At 41.5% G+C, this 15,156-nt stretch overlaps 1 protein-coding gene across 1 annotated transcript in view; it reads left to right on the top strand.

Annotated features, from left to right (window-relative positions):
- Window positions 1-15,156, top strand: part of Sohlh2 (spermatogenesis and oogenesis specific basic helix-loop-helix 2) — a 135,473-nt gene extending 120,317 nt beyond the window's left edge. Inside the window, 6 exon segments of the mRNA XM_074043547.1 lie at window positions 4,642-4,789; window positions 4,967-5,061; window positions 5,642-5,735; window positions 5,737-5,755; window positions 9,731-9,987; window positions 11,605-15,156. Coding sequence (XP_073899648.1) covers window positions 4,642-4,789; window positions 4,967-5,061; window positions 5,642-5,735; window positions 5,737-5,755; window positions 9,731-9,987; window positions 11,605-11,625 — 634 coding nt within the window. The 3' untranslated portion in view covers window positions 11,626-15,156.

The raw sequence follows: 15,156 nt of genomic DNA on the forward strand, positions 1-15,156 counted from the left end.
TGACTGCCTAGGCCTGATCCTGTGGCCTGTCGCCCCTCCCCCCTTCCTGTGTTCTCTGCACACGTTTATTCTAGGGGAAGTGGCGGCCGGCCGCAGCCATCGCCATGTGTGGCTGGCGGCCCAGGATGTACTGGGTCCTCTCTATGGATTTTCTTAGCTATGGAGGCGCTTTTGCTGTGTCCAGGAGCCAGCATCCTGTGCACAGGTGCGCCTGTTTGCTTTCCCTCCTCCCCTTGTGGGGGTGGAGCTGGAGCGTAAGTGTGGCAGCTGCAGGTTTTTGTAAGCGCTTTTTTAAAGCAGCTGACTTAGTTACTTTAGACTAAGAGGCCTGGCAAACTAGTTGGAATAACTTAAGTTATAAATACCATGCTACAAGTTTTTCATGGGAGGCAGGGTCCCAGTAAGCCCAGGGAGGGGAAGGCAGACAGAGACAAAGGACATGTGGTGAGACCATGGAGGAGGCAGAAAAGGTGTCCTGACATCTTAGGTAGGGAGGGGAAGGCACAGCCTAGAGACATGACACACGCTTAAGGGATTAGCCATCACCTGTGTCTCTAGGTTGCTCCCATTGATTGGTACTGGCAGGCTTTCAGCAAAACGAAACCTCCACTCTCCAGTCACCGAATAAAGCATGAGCTCTCTCAGAGCTGGAACCGCCTTGAGGCTAGAATTGGCAAGGAGTGGCTTGCTTAACTCCATGACAGGGGAAGTTTTTCAGGAAGATAGGAGGAGATAGGTATGGTAAGCAGTGCAAGAAGTCTGTTTACATGGGGAATGAGGAGGTTTGGAGAGGAATTGGCTGATTTAGAAACTGGTTTATAGGCTGATAGAATCTGTGCAGGGGAACAGAAAGTACAGAGGGAGGGTTTGAAGTCAGAGAGCCAGATTTAGACAGAGATATGAAAAGGCTTGGACAAAATGGAATCTCTCCCCATCGTCCCAATCACTCACAGTAGTTATATGTCCCATAAAAGGTTGGGATCTAAAGACCTGAAAAGGGGCCAGTGACTTTGGTTGTCTAAAGGATAAGTGGGCCAGATTTGGGTGCAAAAGCGGATCAAATTTTTTGTTTTATATCTGGGGTCAAACCCAAGGTGTCCAAATTATTGAGGAGGCATCTCAGTGGGGAGTCAGATGGCAAAGAGGAGGTGGCCCCCATAGTGGGAGCCGGTTGAAAGGATATATGGAATCACAGAGCATCCCCACGTGGCTCGAATATCCTGAGAACGTACAAGGCACACGAGAAACAGTCATCACTGCATTCAAGTGACTTGTAGGGCCCCTGGGGCCCAGAGGCTGTGGGTCATCCAGTGCCGGGCTTTGCAGATGGGCCGTGTCCGAGACCGATGACAAAAATAGACCCAAGCCGAACAGAGGGAAGGGAACCCCCCTCTACCATCTGAGTCCCAGAGATATCCGAAAAGGTGGGGTGTTTAAACCCCAGAGACACCAAAGGGAGAGACCGCAAAGGGAGCCCAGTAAGGGTATGTGGACTCACCAAAGAATGTCCGGTGTTGGATGCAAGCAGGGCAATCAGGAGGATGAGTCCTGGCCAGTCAAGTCCTCAGGGTGGTCATGGGGTGAGTTGGAATGGGGGTCCCACCAGAATTAGTGGGAAGCCCCCATCCGAGTCATGGCACCAAAATGTTGGAAATGTGGGCCCCAAAAGTGACCACGTGGAGAGGAGTGAACTGGCCAAGAGATTCTTTATTGCTGGGTGGGAGAGGGAGAGAGCCGAGAGAGAGAGAGAGAGAGAGAGAGAGAGAGAGAGAGAGAGAGAGAGAGAGAGAGAGGGAGGGAGGGAGAGAGGAGAGAGGAGAGAGGAGAGAGAGAGAGGAGCAGGAAGGGCAGGGACTTAAATACCCCTCAGTGAGGCTCAGCATGATCTGATTGGTTAGGATCTTATGGTTCATGCTGATTGGAGGTTGGGGCAGAAGGAGGATTCAAGCTAGACTTGAGGCAGGACCGTGACCCTGGGAAACAGAAGCTTAAGGGTGCAGTAAGAACTGAAACCTGCCAGCGCCATTATTGCCAACAGTTTCCATTACACAGATGTGTATGTCTGTCCAAACTCATAGGATGGGACCCTTAAGATATGTGCATTTTATTTTATGTAACTTTTACCTGACAATAAAATAATTTTAGCTACTGATATATTCAATGGTATAGTGTATGGAGTCCACAACTGAATATGATCAAATGGCTTGATGTATGAGCAGCGGGACAAGATTGATAGATAGATTATAGATAGATAAAAAGAAAGAAAGAAAGAATAAATGTTAATTGTGGAGGCTAAGTGGTAGGAACGTAAGTGTTCACTGGGTAATTCTTTTAACTTCTTTTTGTGTCTTGGAACATTTTCTTAATAAACATTGAATAAAGGTTTAATAAAATTTTTCATTTTGGAAGAGGTATAGTGTATGCTGTTTTTTCCAATAAGTTTTATAACATACCACTTTCCCTGTCACATGATATTCTACTGAATTAATATAACACAGTTTACTTAAGGAATTCCCCAATGTTGGGTGTGTATGCTGTTTTCCATTTTTTACTAATATACAGCTCTAGTGGGTATCTTTATACAAAATTTTCTCTGTTTTAGATTATCCTTTAACGTAGGTATTTATAATGAAAGTACATGTCAGAAGTTATGGAAAGTTTTAAATCCCTTCATACATATGTCAAATTGTTGACTCTTCCATCCTTTTCTGTCCAGAATAGTTCCTGAGACACCTCTGCACAAAATCCAGAGCCCCCACTGCCCAGTGGAACACTGGGATGTAGAATATATTTAAGTTAATCACTGGCTATATATCAAACTCAATTTCTTTTTTTTTGTTGTTGTTTATTCACATGTGCATGCAATGTTTGGGTCATTTCTCCCCCTACCCTCAACCTCTCCTTCTCCCCTCCACCCCCTCGCTTCCAGGCAGAAACTGTTCTGCCCTTATCTCTAATTTTGTTGAAGAAAAGACATACGTGTAATAAGAAAGACAAAGCATTTTTGCTAGTTGAGATAAGGATAGCCATACAGAGAGATTCCTAGTATTGCTTCCATGTACAAATGTGTAACAGCCCAAGTTGATTTATCTCTACCTGACCTTTTCACTAGTTCCTGATCCCCTTCTCATATTGACCTCTGTCGCTTTTAAGTTTCTGTATTAATTCCTCTGCAATGGGGACATCAAATACTTTCATGTTTTGGGTTTCTTACCTTTTCCCATACTTCCCATGTGTGCTCTCCCCTTGTCATGTGACCCAAGTCCAACAACATTGCTGTATTTTCCCTAGATCTATAGTCCGCATATGAGGGAAAACATGATTTTTGGTCTTCTGAGCCTGGCTAACCTCGCTCAGAATGGTGTTCTCCAGTTCCATCCATTTACTTGCGAATGATAGGATTTCATTCTTCTTCATGGCTGAGTAAAATTCCATTGTGTATAAATACCACATTTTCTTAATCCATTCGTCAGTAGTGGGGCGTCTTGGCTGTTGCCATAACTTGGCTATTGTGAATAGTGCTGTAATAAACATGGGTGTGCAGGTGCCTCTGGAGTAACCTGTGTCACATTCCTTTGGGTACATCCCCAGGTGTGGGATTGCTGGATCATATGGCAGGTCTATGTTAAGATTTTTAAGAAGCCTCCAAATTTTTTTTCGGAGTGGTTATACTAGTTTGCATTCCTACCTGCAGTGTACAAGGGTTTCTTTTTCCCCACATCCTCGCCAACACCTGTTGTTGGTGGTATTTCTTATGACAGGGGTGAGGTTAAATCTTAGTGTGGTCAAACTCAATTTCTTATTTAATTTGTCTGCCACTTCAAAGTTCAGAAAAGTTTAGTAATTTACCTAAGTTTTCAGCTTGCAAATAGAACCACCCTGTATGTGTCAAGGTTATCAGTTTCCAGCACAAACAGATGCATAATACTGTTTATAAAATGAGCAGGTGGGTGAGTGAAGGCAATAAGGGCTTAAATCAACTAGATCTGCATTTCCTATGTATTTCTCTTCAGAACCATGAAAGATTTAGTTTCCTTCTGATACTAGGCTGGGTGTTCTCATTCACGTATTGATTTATTTGTTCTGTCTGTACCTACCCCAGGGAAAGGAAGCAGGCTTCTCACTTTCCTTTGGTTTGGGCTACAGAATTACCTGTGAAGTCCATGTTTAAGATGTTGGAAATGTGGGCCAGTCTGTGACAGGTGGATCTGCCTGTTCTTGTCTGCTAGGTTTCCAGTGTGAATTGCAGAAGGATTTTTATGTAGCATGAGATTCTCAGCTCATGTGGGCAGAGTATGTGCAGGTTTCCCTATTTGAGGGTGTGTGTTTTTTCCCCAGTGTCTGGCTGTCCTGTACACTGCAGCAGGCCTGGGGTAAGGGAGCTGAGCTGCCATCAGCACAGGCATTGTACCTCAGTGGCAGTTCTTTGTGAGTATATGAGGAGGTGGCCCAGGAGATTGTGATTTCAGGGCTTGTGAGGGCTGCTGGCTTGTGAGCACATGGCCTCGCTCTGAAACACAGATGAGATGGAAAGGGAGACAGTTCCTTTACAACAAATCCAAGAGGAAGGGTTGTTTGTCTTTGTGCACAAAGAAGAAAATGAGACTAACTATTCCTTACTTACTGCAATTGTTTGATCAGAGAACGAATCAAGTATTGCTGTGAGCAGCTGCGCACTCTCTTGCCGTACACGAAGGGGAGGAAGAATGACACAGCTTCAGTTCTTGAGGCAACCGTGGATTATGTGAAGTGTATCCGGGAAAAACTCCCTCCAGCTATTATGGACCAGGTATTCACCTCCCAAAACCTTGACCTTTATGCTTACAGGCACTGCTTTCCTGCTAGGATTTTATTCCTTTCATTGTTTATAATTGGAAATGTGTGTGTCTTTGTACATGTAAAAAATAGCTATCTAAGCCTATTTTTATCTACAATCTCTGTGGGGCTTTTTTGTTTTTTGTTTTAGATTGCAGAAGCTTTTCAGAGCAATAAGAGGTTTTGCAAGAAGCAAAAGTCCACCCACCCATCCCTCCCAGGCTCAGTCATGCTACAATGGTATGAGCAGACTTTTGGGAGTCCAAATTCTGATGGTAGGTGCGTAGGTATTTGTTCAGGATCAGTGAATGTTTCCCATTGCTGATACGTATTATTGCAGCACAGTGATAAGCACTTGTGATATTCTCAGGCTCATGCTTCCTTCATCATCTCACTCACTCTCTGGTGACTCCTGAGGAGCTCAAGTAGAGCTTTGCAGCCCCTGACTGTAATGACAATGACAATCTAGCAGGGGCATGAGGGAGGCCAGTGTTCCTCTGTCCTAGAGGTAGAAGACCCTGGAAGATCCAGCCTTATTTCAGTTATCAGTCCTTAAAGAAACTCATTGGTACAAAATGAGGCATGCCAAATGATTGCTTATTTACTCAGATTTATTGGACAATGTAAACAAAGAAAAACTATAGGGGAGAAGCCAGTCATTCCTAAGGAGAATCATTCACCAGGGGTCCTGTTCCCCCTTTGTTCTCATACTGGAGGTCGCTCAGGGGTTTTTAGAACTTGAATAACAAAAGAACATTTTAACTCAGCAGTGTTCTTGTTGTGTTCCTGGAGAAATGTGCAAAGAGACTGTTTTGTCCTTTTCAAGTTTCTTGATAAGCACTAACTCATCTGTGAGAAGGAAGCAGGTCACGGCTAGTAAGTGCTTGAATATATGTTCTGTGCCTGCTGCAGGGGGCTCCTTTGGATGAAGCTGTGAGAGGTGAGCCTCACCTCACGCCTGTGGCACTCTCCAGGCACTTGGGCCTGCATGGACACCTGCACACACCTGGGTCCCTGTGTACTTCATAACCAGGGATCAAGTGTAGTTCGAAGATTGCACAGTGAATTCTTTTCATTTTTTGAGAAAGGGTCTTTATACATAGCACAGGCTGGCCTGAAACCTGCTGTGTCACCCAGACTGGCCGTGAGCTTTCTGTCTCCTGCCTCAGCCTCTGCGTGCTGAGATTGCAGGTGTGAATCACCATGCTCAGCTGACTGTGAGTCCTTCTATTGTTGTCAACTTGAAAAACATAAAGTGGCTACAGACATGTAAATAGTTATCACAGAAACTGGCTCAAAATTGACCATAATTACCGGGAAGTTCATCTTGCTAATAGATGATAAGTTGCTGGTGATCTTGTTGACTTTATTACATAAATAGAATCTAAAGGAAGAGAAGCAAAACATGGTGATTCATGCCTGTAATCCCAACACTCAGGAGGCTGAGGCAGGAGGATTGTGAGTTCATGACCACCTGGGCTATATAACAAGAACTTGTCTCAAAATATTTAAAAAAAAAAAGATTCAGAGGTGCAGTGACTCACACTTGTAATCTCAGCTGAGGGAGGCAGAGATTGGGAAGATCATGATTGGAGGCCAGCCTAGGCAAAAAGTTATCAAGACCCCATATGAACAAACAAAAAGGGGTGTGGTAGTGTATGTCTGTAGTCTCAGGTACACAGGCGGTCCAAGTAGGAGGATCATGGTCTGAGAATTGCTCAGGCAAAAAGCAACAAACCCTACCTGAAGAAAATATAAAACCAAGAAAGGACTGGAGGTGTGGCTCAAATGCATGGCTCTGAGTTTAAACTTCAATACCACCCCAAAAAATAAAGGGAAGAGAAGTACAGTGATCCTCCAGTATACATGGAGGATTGGCTTCAGGACCCCCTGCAGATGCTCAGATCTCTTTAAATAAAAATTCCACAGTATTTGTATCAAACCTAATACTTTCATTCATCTGTAGATGACTTACAATTCTGATGAAATGTAAATGATATGCAAATTGCTTTTACATTATATTGTTTAGGGAATAATAGCAAGAAAAAAGTGTACGTGTTTAGTACAGATGCAATTCTTTTTACGTTTTGTTAGCATATATTAGTCCTTCAAGGGGTTTCATTGTGATATTTACATATGTGCTTATGACGTACCTTGATTTTATTCATCCCCTCCGTCATCCTCTCTAGTCCCCAACCCCCTTTCCTAAAACAATTTCATGTTTGGTACAGATGCAATATTTAAAAAAATATCTTGGCCCATCTTTGTTCTAGATTGGGAGGAATTCACAGGTATGGAGTGCCGACTGTCCTCTTTATTAATTCAGTACTGACTGTGTACTGGGCATTTATCATGTTAATTTATGTACCTTTTTCATGTGTTTGATTAAATGTCACCTTCTCTGAGAGTCCCTCTGAACTACTCAGTTAAACCTGCCCACCCAGCCCCACCACACCCAGTGCAGGGCAGCCCTTGTCAACTTTCTCTGCTGGATTTATCTTCAGAGTCTTTATCCGTGCTAATATTTGTTACTTGTATGTTTTATTTATTGCCTCTCTTCTTCCAGTAGAATGAAAACTCCATGAAGTTAGAGAGCTTATTTTTCTCCTATCTTTGTTCAGTCTGTATTTCTTGTACCTAGAGCAATGACTGGTACACAGTAGTACTTGAACAGTGCTTATTATGCAAACATTCATCATGGAACATGTTTACCCACTGAGAGGCGTTTTTGTTATATGTGTTGTCTAGCCTAAGCATTTCCATGTGCTTGTGGAAATAAGAAGATGGGAAAGAACAGAGCTAGAGAAAAAGAACACAGCTACCAGTTTGTGCCTTCTATTATTCTTAAATGTTACTACCCATTGAGAAACCAGTATGGTGTGGACTCTAGCCCGAGTGTTAGATGCTGGGTGACAGGACTGCCAACCTCCTCAGTCCTGTCTTAGGTGACCTTTCTGCCAACTTCCTCCAAGGGATAGCGTTCTCCCTCCAGAGAGAAATGTGCCAGGAATGGCCTTCCCCCTTATTCTTCCCACTAATTCCAAATCCATCCCCTAGTTCTCAGCTTAAATGTCCCTGCCTCAGAGATGGAATTGTATAGATAAACAAGATGCAGTTCTTGTTCTTATGGAGCTTCCAAACTGGTGGCAGAGAGGAATACAAACACAAGCTGTGGTTTACCCAGTGTGAGGAGTGCATAGCAGAGAACATAGTGGGAGCCACAGGAACAAATGAGGTTCCTAGGGTTGGTGTCCAAAGTCAGAAGAGAAAAGGGCCGCACATAGAACACAGCCCTCCTGTTCACACAGTCAAATAAGACTCAGAATTTTATTAATCACTATAGGCATTTCTCCTGACCTAAGCATGAAGGGAGGAGAATAAGAAAGAAAAAAAAAAAAACTGCTTAAAGTAGCTATGACTGAATGTAACACAGGATGATTAAATCAGATGGCAGTCAGGCCACCGGCATATGTCTGTCAGTGCTATTTCTTGTATGTGGAATACTGTGCATATTCACAAATACTGCTTCAGGGTTTCAGTGAGTTTGGGTGTCGCATCTCCAAGAGACTGCTCTTGGCAAGACACAAATATGCTAGAACTGTAGACTTACAGCATGTTCAAACGGGAGAAGATCTGGAAGGCCAATAAGTCAAAACCCCTAATTAATTTTATGTATATACACTTTCCCATTTGGAAAGTAATATGAATCTTTTGCTAACTGGCTAAGCTCTTTACCATTCACTTTTATGTATTTCCTTTAAGTCTTTTTCCAGGTATATTTTTCTCTAGTATTGAGCTATATTGGATATCCCATTTCCTCTCCCAATTTTTTTTATTTAACTTTATGTCATATGTGCTATATCCCTCATCACCATTTTAATGGTTTTAATAGTTTATCAAATGATTTGTGGGATAATTTTCTTAGCAACTTCTAGCTGCTATATTTAGCATTTCCAGTTTAGGGACAGAAAGATTTTATGTATCATGTTATAGGAAAGACTTGTGCACATTCAGGGTTTTCTGTATTTTGGACGTTCTCCTTGGGCTGTGTTCCTGGAAGTAGGTGATGGATGAGTTACAAAATAGAGAACACGAAGCATATGTGTGTGTGTGTGTGTGTGTGTGTGTGTGTGTTTCTTAATGCACATTGCCAAATTACTTTTGAAAGAGCATCAAAAGAATTGTGATCAGTGAAGTCTTCCAAATTTCAGTCACTGTCCAAGACAGGATATTGAAGGCTAGAGAAGTGAAATGGCCACCCACGATCCCAAGGTGTCTGTGCTTAGCCTGACCTGTGAGGTAGACATGTTTAGACTTTGCAGCTTGCCTTTTCCAGTTCTTTTCCATAAATCTCTGTACGCATTTGCTTCACTTATTTTCACAAATATTCCAGATACATTTGTATTTAAAGTGGACATAAAGATGCATTATGTCACTTTCATTCTTATTACTGTTTAAAAGAAAATAGTCATAGTGTTATTTGATATTATATTGCTAACATTATATATTTAAAATACTTGTATATTTTGCTGTGTAAAATATCAATGGATAAAGATAAAAACCTATTTCAGAGGTGCAAAAATCAACCATCAGTCAACAGCAGAGTTGTTCTTTCCCACATCCTTCCTTGTTTCATAGAGATAGATGGTCACTGTTGAAACACACACACACCCTAAAAGGCACAGAGAGCTACTGCATCTCTAAAATTTCTTTTCATACACAAACACTAATATATAATGTGAACCTCAGATTAAATGTCACTACTAAAAAATCTACGTTATTTATTCATCAAAATTTGATTGTAGCAATAGTGAATGTGTGTAATGTGAAAAAATAGAGAACAATTTATTTCCAATATTGTAGTTCAGAGTTACAGAGCTGACAGATACTTGTTTGGTTTTTTTTCTTATTACAGGTCAGTCAAGCTCCATTTCAGAGAGTGCTGTTAGTGATCTGTATAAAACCCAAATTCCCAACACAGCCCTCTCTCTTAATTCCTTCCATGCTGTCAGATACTATTCTAAAGTCATCCCTGCCTATGATGCAGCTGCCATAACAAATCAGAACCTTTCAATTCATTTACCACCAGCTGTGCCCAAAGTCTCAAAGTTTCTTCCCCAGCACTGCAATTCCATGCCGGGCCAGACATGCACAACACATCCCAACTGCCTGGTAAGTCTTTGGGGGTCCGAGGGTCACACTGGGTTCTTTCTCCAGCCACAGAAGCCCCTGACTTACACTTTATTGTTATTACTCTGGTTGGAAGGCTGTTAAACTGGTACCTAAGAGCTGTAATAGTTTCTTGGTTACTCTACCTGGTGGGTGAAAACCATGTACAGTTAACCTGGGCTCTTGTTCCCCAGGCTGCAGGGCTGGTGTCTGGATATCCAGGAGCAGTAAATCTGTATGTGATTCAGCTACTTAGACAGGAAGTTACCCAATGGACCTGATTTCTCCCAGAGCTGATCTCCCCTCCCCTTGACCCCCTGATTCTACTCAGATCTCCTAGGATGCCATATCCCATTTCACCATCTTCCCCCTCTGTTGGCCCCATAACTGCTGCTGTTTTCTCTCAGTTCTCTCTCATGGTATCAAAACCTGTTCTTCCAGTCACCACCAGGCTGAGTTCAGATATTGAGTGTCATATAGATGATTATTGAGTACCCATTATGTTCTGGCACTGTGCTTGCCCATTATGCTAAGAATGTAGTTTATATAGACATGATCCTTTCTGTCCTGAAGTGTCATGGAGATGCAGGGAAGCAGGCAGTTGTGACAGGGGTTGGAGCATGTAGGAAAAGTATCCTAATACACACATTACCTAGACTCAGGAGAGGTTAGAGGTTGCTTTTTCCTGGAAAAGTCGATCTAAAGACAAAGAAGTAACCATGTAAGTGGTTTAGAGACAGTTAAAGAGGGAAGAGCATTCTACACAGATGGATCCACATATGTAAACCATGAAATCTTCACTTTTTGGAAGAACTGCTCAGGTCTAGTGAAAGACTCAGACCATATTGGCCCACTCAAAATGCACTTCTTCTGATAACTTTAATGCTAATGCTCTTTGATATTAATAGTAGCTAACATGTTTTGAGCACTCAGGTAATGTGCCACACAGTCTCCAGACTGACTGGATGATCTGATGAATCCCTGATGCACTCCTATGAGGGTACATATTGTTATCTCCACATGACATCTGTGAAATGGGAATAATAATGGGCATTCCAAAGCCATTTGCGAGAAAAATCTCCCAAACAGAATTTCATAGAGATGCCAGAACATGGGGTAGCCAGAGATTTAGGAGTGTTGCTAATTTTTGTCAGTATTCCAACAGTAAGAGCAAGTGAATGAAAAAAAGGTCACAGCATTGAGTGATTGATTGATTGATTGACTGACTGACTGAAATGGGTTCGACTTGTTGCCCAGTCTGATCATGAACTCCTGGGCAAGATATTTTCTTGCTTTTTCCTTCTACCTGGCCTATTATTTTTTAGTTGTTGATATGTATTTATTCCACATTTTTCCCCCTTTTGGTACTAGGGTTTGAACTCAGGGCCTCATGCTTGCTAGGCAGGCACTCTACCACTTGAGCCACTTTGCCAGCCCTTCCACATGTTTTTAATGCACAATTATTGTAAGAAAAGAATTACTTTAATAAATATTTTTAAACCTATAGATTCAGTTATCTACAGGTAAATATATCATTTTAGGATGTAGAAAATAGACTTGTGATATTATGAGTAAGAATGGGCTGAGATTCAATTAATGTGTTTTTTCCCTCCTTTACAGCAACAGTTTTGGGCATATTAACAGCACATGTTTGAAATTCACACTCTAGACTACCTGCTGGGCGCAGTTGGATACACGGGAAGAGTGGAACAAAGAATTATTTTGAAAGCTACACCCAGAGACCTAGTATCAAAAGAGCTCGCATTGTCTGGCTTCTGTAAATGTGCTAAAAGCTTCTGCAGGTAGATAGAAAGACAGTGAAAGTGCTAACTGCCTGCTTTCACTCATCTTTGTACATGCTTGGATCTTCCCCCAACCTGAGAGCTACAAGAACCAATGGCCTAGGTGACCTAGACTTTTTTTTTCCATAAAATTTATTCCATTTATTAAAACTTACACTACAAGGAAGACTCATGTGATCTTAATGAAGGGATAAGATTGGGAAGGTGAATTACACCCCCATGTCACTGAGCACAGATATTGCAACTTCTTATTTTTACTATCTCTAGGAATTGCTGTTATTTGTTTCAAGGTGGTATCTTTTCTAGATTTGACATTTTAAAGAGCTTCCTTCTTTATTCATCATCCAAACTAAAATATCTAGAGAGGTGCTAAGAGGCATTTGACTCTCACTTGATGACTGATGAATAAGTTGGTGCATTTGTTTTGCATTTTACCACCCTTTTGGTGAAATGTTAGCTAACAGGAAGACTTTTCTTCGGATCTTCAGTTACAGACTAGCTGATCTATGCTTTCATCGCTTCCTTATTAGGGGTATTAGGGGGAAAAAACCTATTGACAATGAGATAAAAATGCTTGTTTTATATTACATTAAAGTGTTCTTATACATGAGTCTTACTGTCAAAGTAAAAAATCCATTTTTATTTTGTTTTGTATAATAAATATGTATTACTCCTTTTAGTAATACCATGTAGGAATTTGACACTACTAGATTTTTGAAAAGTTTCCTAATTACCTTAGACATAATTTTCATGTTAAATTGTATAACTCTCTTTAAAAAGAAAGATGCCAAGATAATGGAAGTTGTGGATGTTTGACATACTTTGCAAAAGACCTAGAACTTTCCAACTAAGATTTTATGCATGTTATTATGAATGGGTGTTAATTCTTCATACTCCTGCTTGTAATTGCTTTGACATTGGAAGAGAACCTGATAAGATATTTTGAGCCCTGGCAGCAGTGCCCATGTTTCCAGCTGGTCTCAATTGCTGCTGGGCTTTTACTTTGATGGAGGTTTTTCTAGAGCTACATGTGGGCCGCAAGAGATGCTTTTCACCAGAAATTCTTCATCAGAAGACCTGGAAAGTATGACACCTGAGGCCATCTGTCTAATTGCTGTTCTATGTCACCTTTCCTCTTTCAGTAAGAAGAGGAATCTACCCAATCAGTGTTAAAGCTCTGTTTTTTCCCAAGGCCAGTTCCATGATCCTGAACTTGACACAAGTGTTCAAAGTCTTTTATAAGATGAAAAGTTCACTTCAAATAAATTATGCTCTTCCATATAAGCTCAAACTTCAGCCAAAGAGGAAAGGTTCACTGGGCCCCAAACCATAGATAAAGAGGAGGATTTTCTCTGTAAGATGAGGTTATGAGATAGTGAACTGTTATTTGTACAATGAAAAAACATCCAAGAAGCTAGCCTAGAGTAGGCGACAGATTGTAGATTTTACAGTGGTGGTAGTAGAATTATCAAGACTTGGTAGAGGATCCAATATAGGGGCTGTGAAGAAGGCCAAAGGATTAAGGGTAGATACCCTTGTTTCTTGCTTTGATGGTTAGTATTGATGTTCAGTGAGAACACAAAGAAAACAACACTTGGAGGAGTAACACTAGAAAATGACAATTTTATTGGGAAGCAGGTTGCATTTGAGGTATGGGTAAGATATACTAGTGGAGGTGGCCATAATACTTTAGGATGTACACAGTACAGGCAGAAGATCATCAGTAGTGGGAGGGGAATTCAAACATTAAATGATAGGAGTAGCCCAATGGCCCAAAAGAACCTTGTAACCCTGTGATCCTATGACACTGTGTAATTCATAAGACATCACTTGGTAAGGCTCCTTATGACTCACGACATTGCAAATATCCAGAGAATCAAAGTACATGGGTAAAAGTCTCAAAGGCAGAGGGTCAAGTTGCCAGTGACTGCTGTTTGCTTACTGGTTGTTTTCTGAATTGTAAGAAATTTAATTTCTTCAAATTTCTTTCTTCTGAAAAATTCAAAACTTCAGTCATATTGGATCTTTTTCTAATCTGGCAAAATAGCAACAAACTGCTCAGGCAAAGGCATACCTCCCCTTGTACAAAGGACATTAGTGTCTCTCTGGTCATTCGTGTTCACTGAGGTGACTTGGCTGGTACCTATGGAGGTTGTAGGTTGACTCCTGAAAGGGCAGTGGTTATTGGGAGAAATTTGTTAAAATTCAGATTCCCAGACCATACCACAAAGAGTCAGTTTGGTAAACTTGGGCTGGTACCTGTTATTGTAATTAAAGACCCTCGGATGCTGAAAACTGACACATGAGAGATAGAGAAGGTCTTGACAAGGCAATTTCTTTTGATCAAAAGGGTGCAAGCATGTACTCACTCCAGCTGAGTGGACACTTGAGCACAAAATGGCTGACCATGGCTCCTCCTCATATCCCTGACGCAGTTGTACCTGCCCCTCACCTGGTATTTGTTCAGGTCAAAGGTTCACAACCTTTCTCAATTGGCTAAAAGGCTTGGGGGATGGGTTAGTGCATGTAATTTGGTGGGCTCTGAAACTGTACAAGAATCTGGAAGAAGAAACAGGAACCCTTTAAATAATGCAAGTCACCTAAGATGGCGACCTGAGGAATTTTAATCTAAGAGGGTGACATATACTTTAATAGAAAAGATCATTTTTCTTCTACTGGGAATCTTCCTTGTAATACTGTCAGGTATGTTTGCAGATACCTGTGCACCTGAGTGAATGCAGAAAACAGAATAGAAACAAACTAAATCATACCTCAATGACTCCCAAACCTGGCAAAACTTGTAAGTTTATTAAAACTTGTAAGTTTATAAATTTCGGGACCATTTCTCAGAGATTCTGACTCTGTACTACTAGAATAGGATCCAGTACTCTGCCTAGGATGATTCTTAACAACCAAATTTAGGAGGCACTGTTACACTGAAAACACACTAATCAGATGCATAGTAAGGGCTGAAGTCAAGGTGAAACACAAAGAACACAGCTGTCCCAAACAGGGAAGTTGGAGACTCCTCCACCCAGCTGATGAAGAAGGTTTACAAGGGTGGATTCAGATTCTGCTTTAACAAAAGAGAATGACAATTGGGTAGTGCACTTGTGGGGAAGTTCAAAGGTGGGAGAGGACCCAGTAAGAGTAGAAATGCTTCAGGAGAGTGAGGCAGGGTGTCCGTCACTTTCATTTATCTAGAGGGCTGTGGAAACTGCTTGCCTAATGCAAGTGTTTTTCAGTTTTGAATGTTTTGTGAAAGTACTCAAAAGCTATTGTTTAAAGTGGAATACCACTTATACAAAATAATGAACAGTGGATGTCATTTCTGTGTGTGGTATTGGCATAAAATCTCTGGAGACCAGAC

This window comes from Castor canadensis, chromosome 10, assembly GCF_047511655.1.
Source record: "Castor canadensis chromosome 10, mCasCan1.hap1v2, whole genome shotgun sequence".
In the NCBI taxonomy this organism is placed as follows: Eukaryota; Metazoa; Chordata; class Mammalia; order Rodentia; family Castoridae; genus Castor; species Castor canadensis.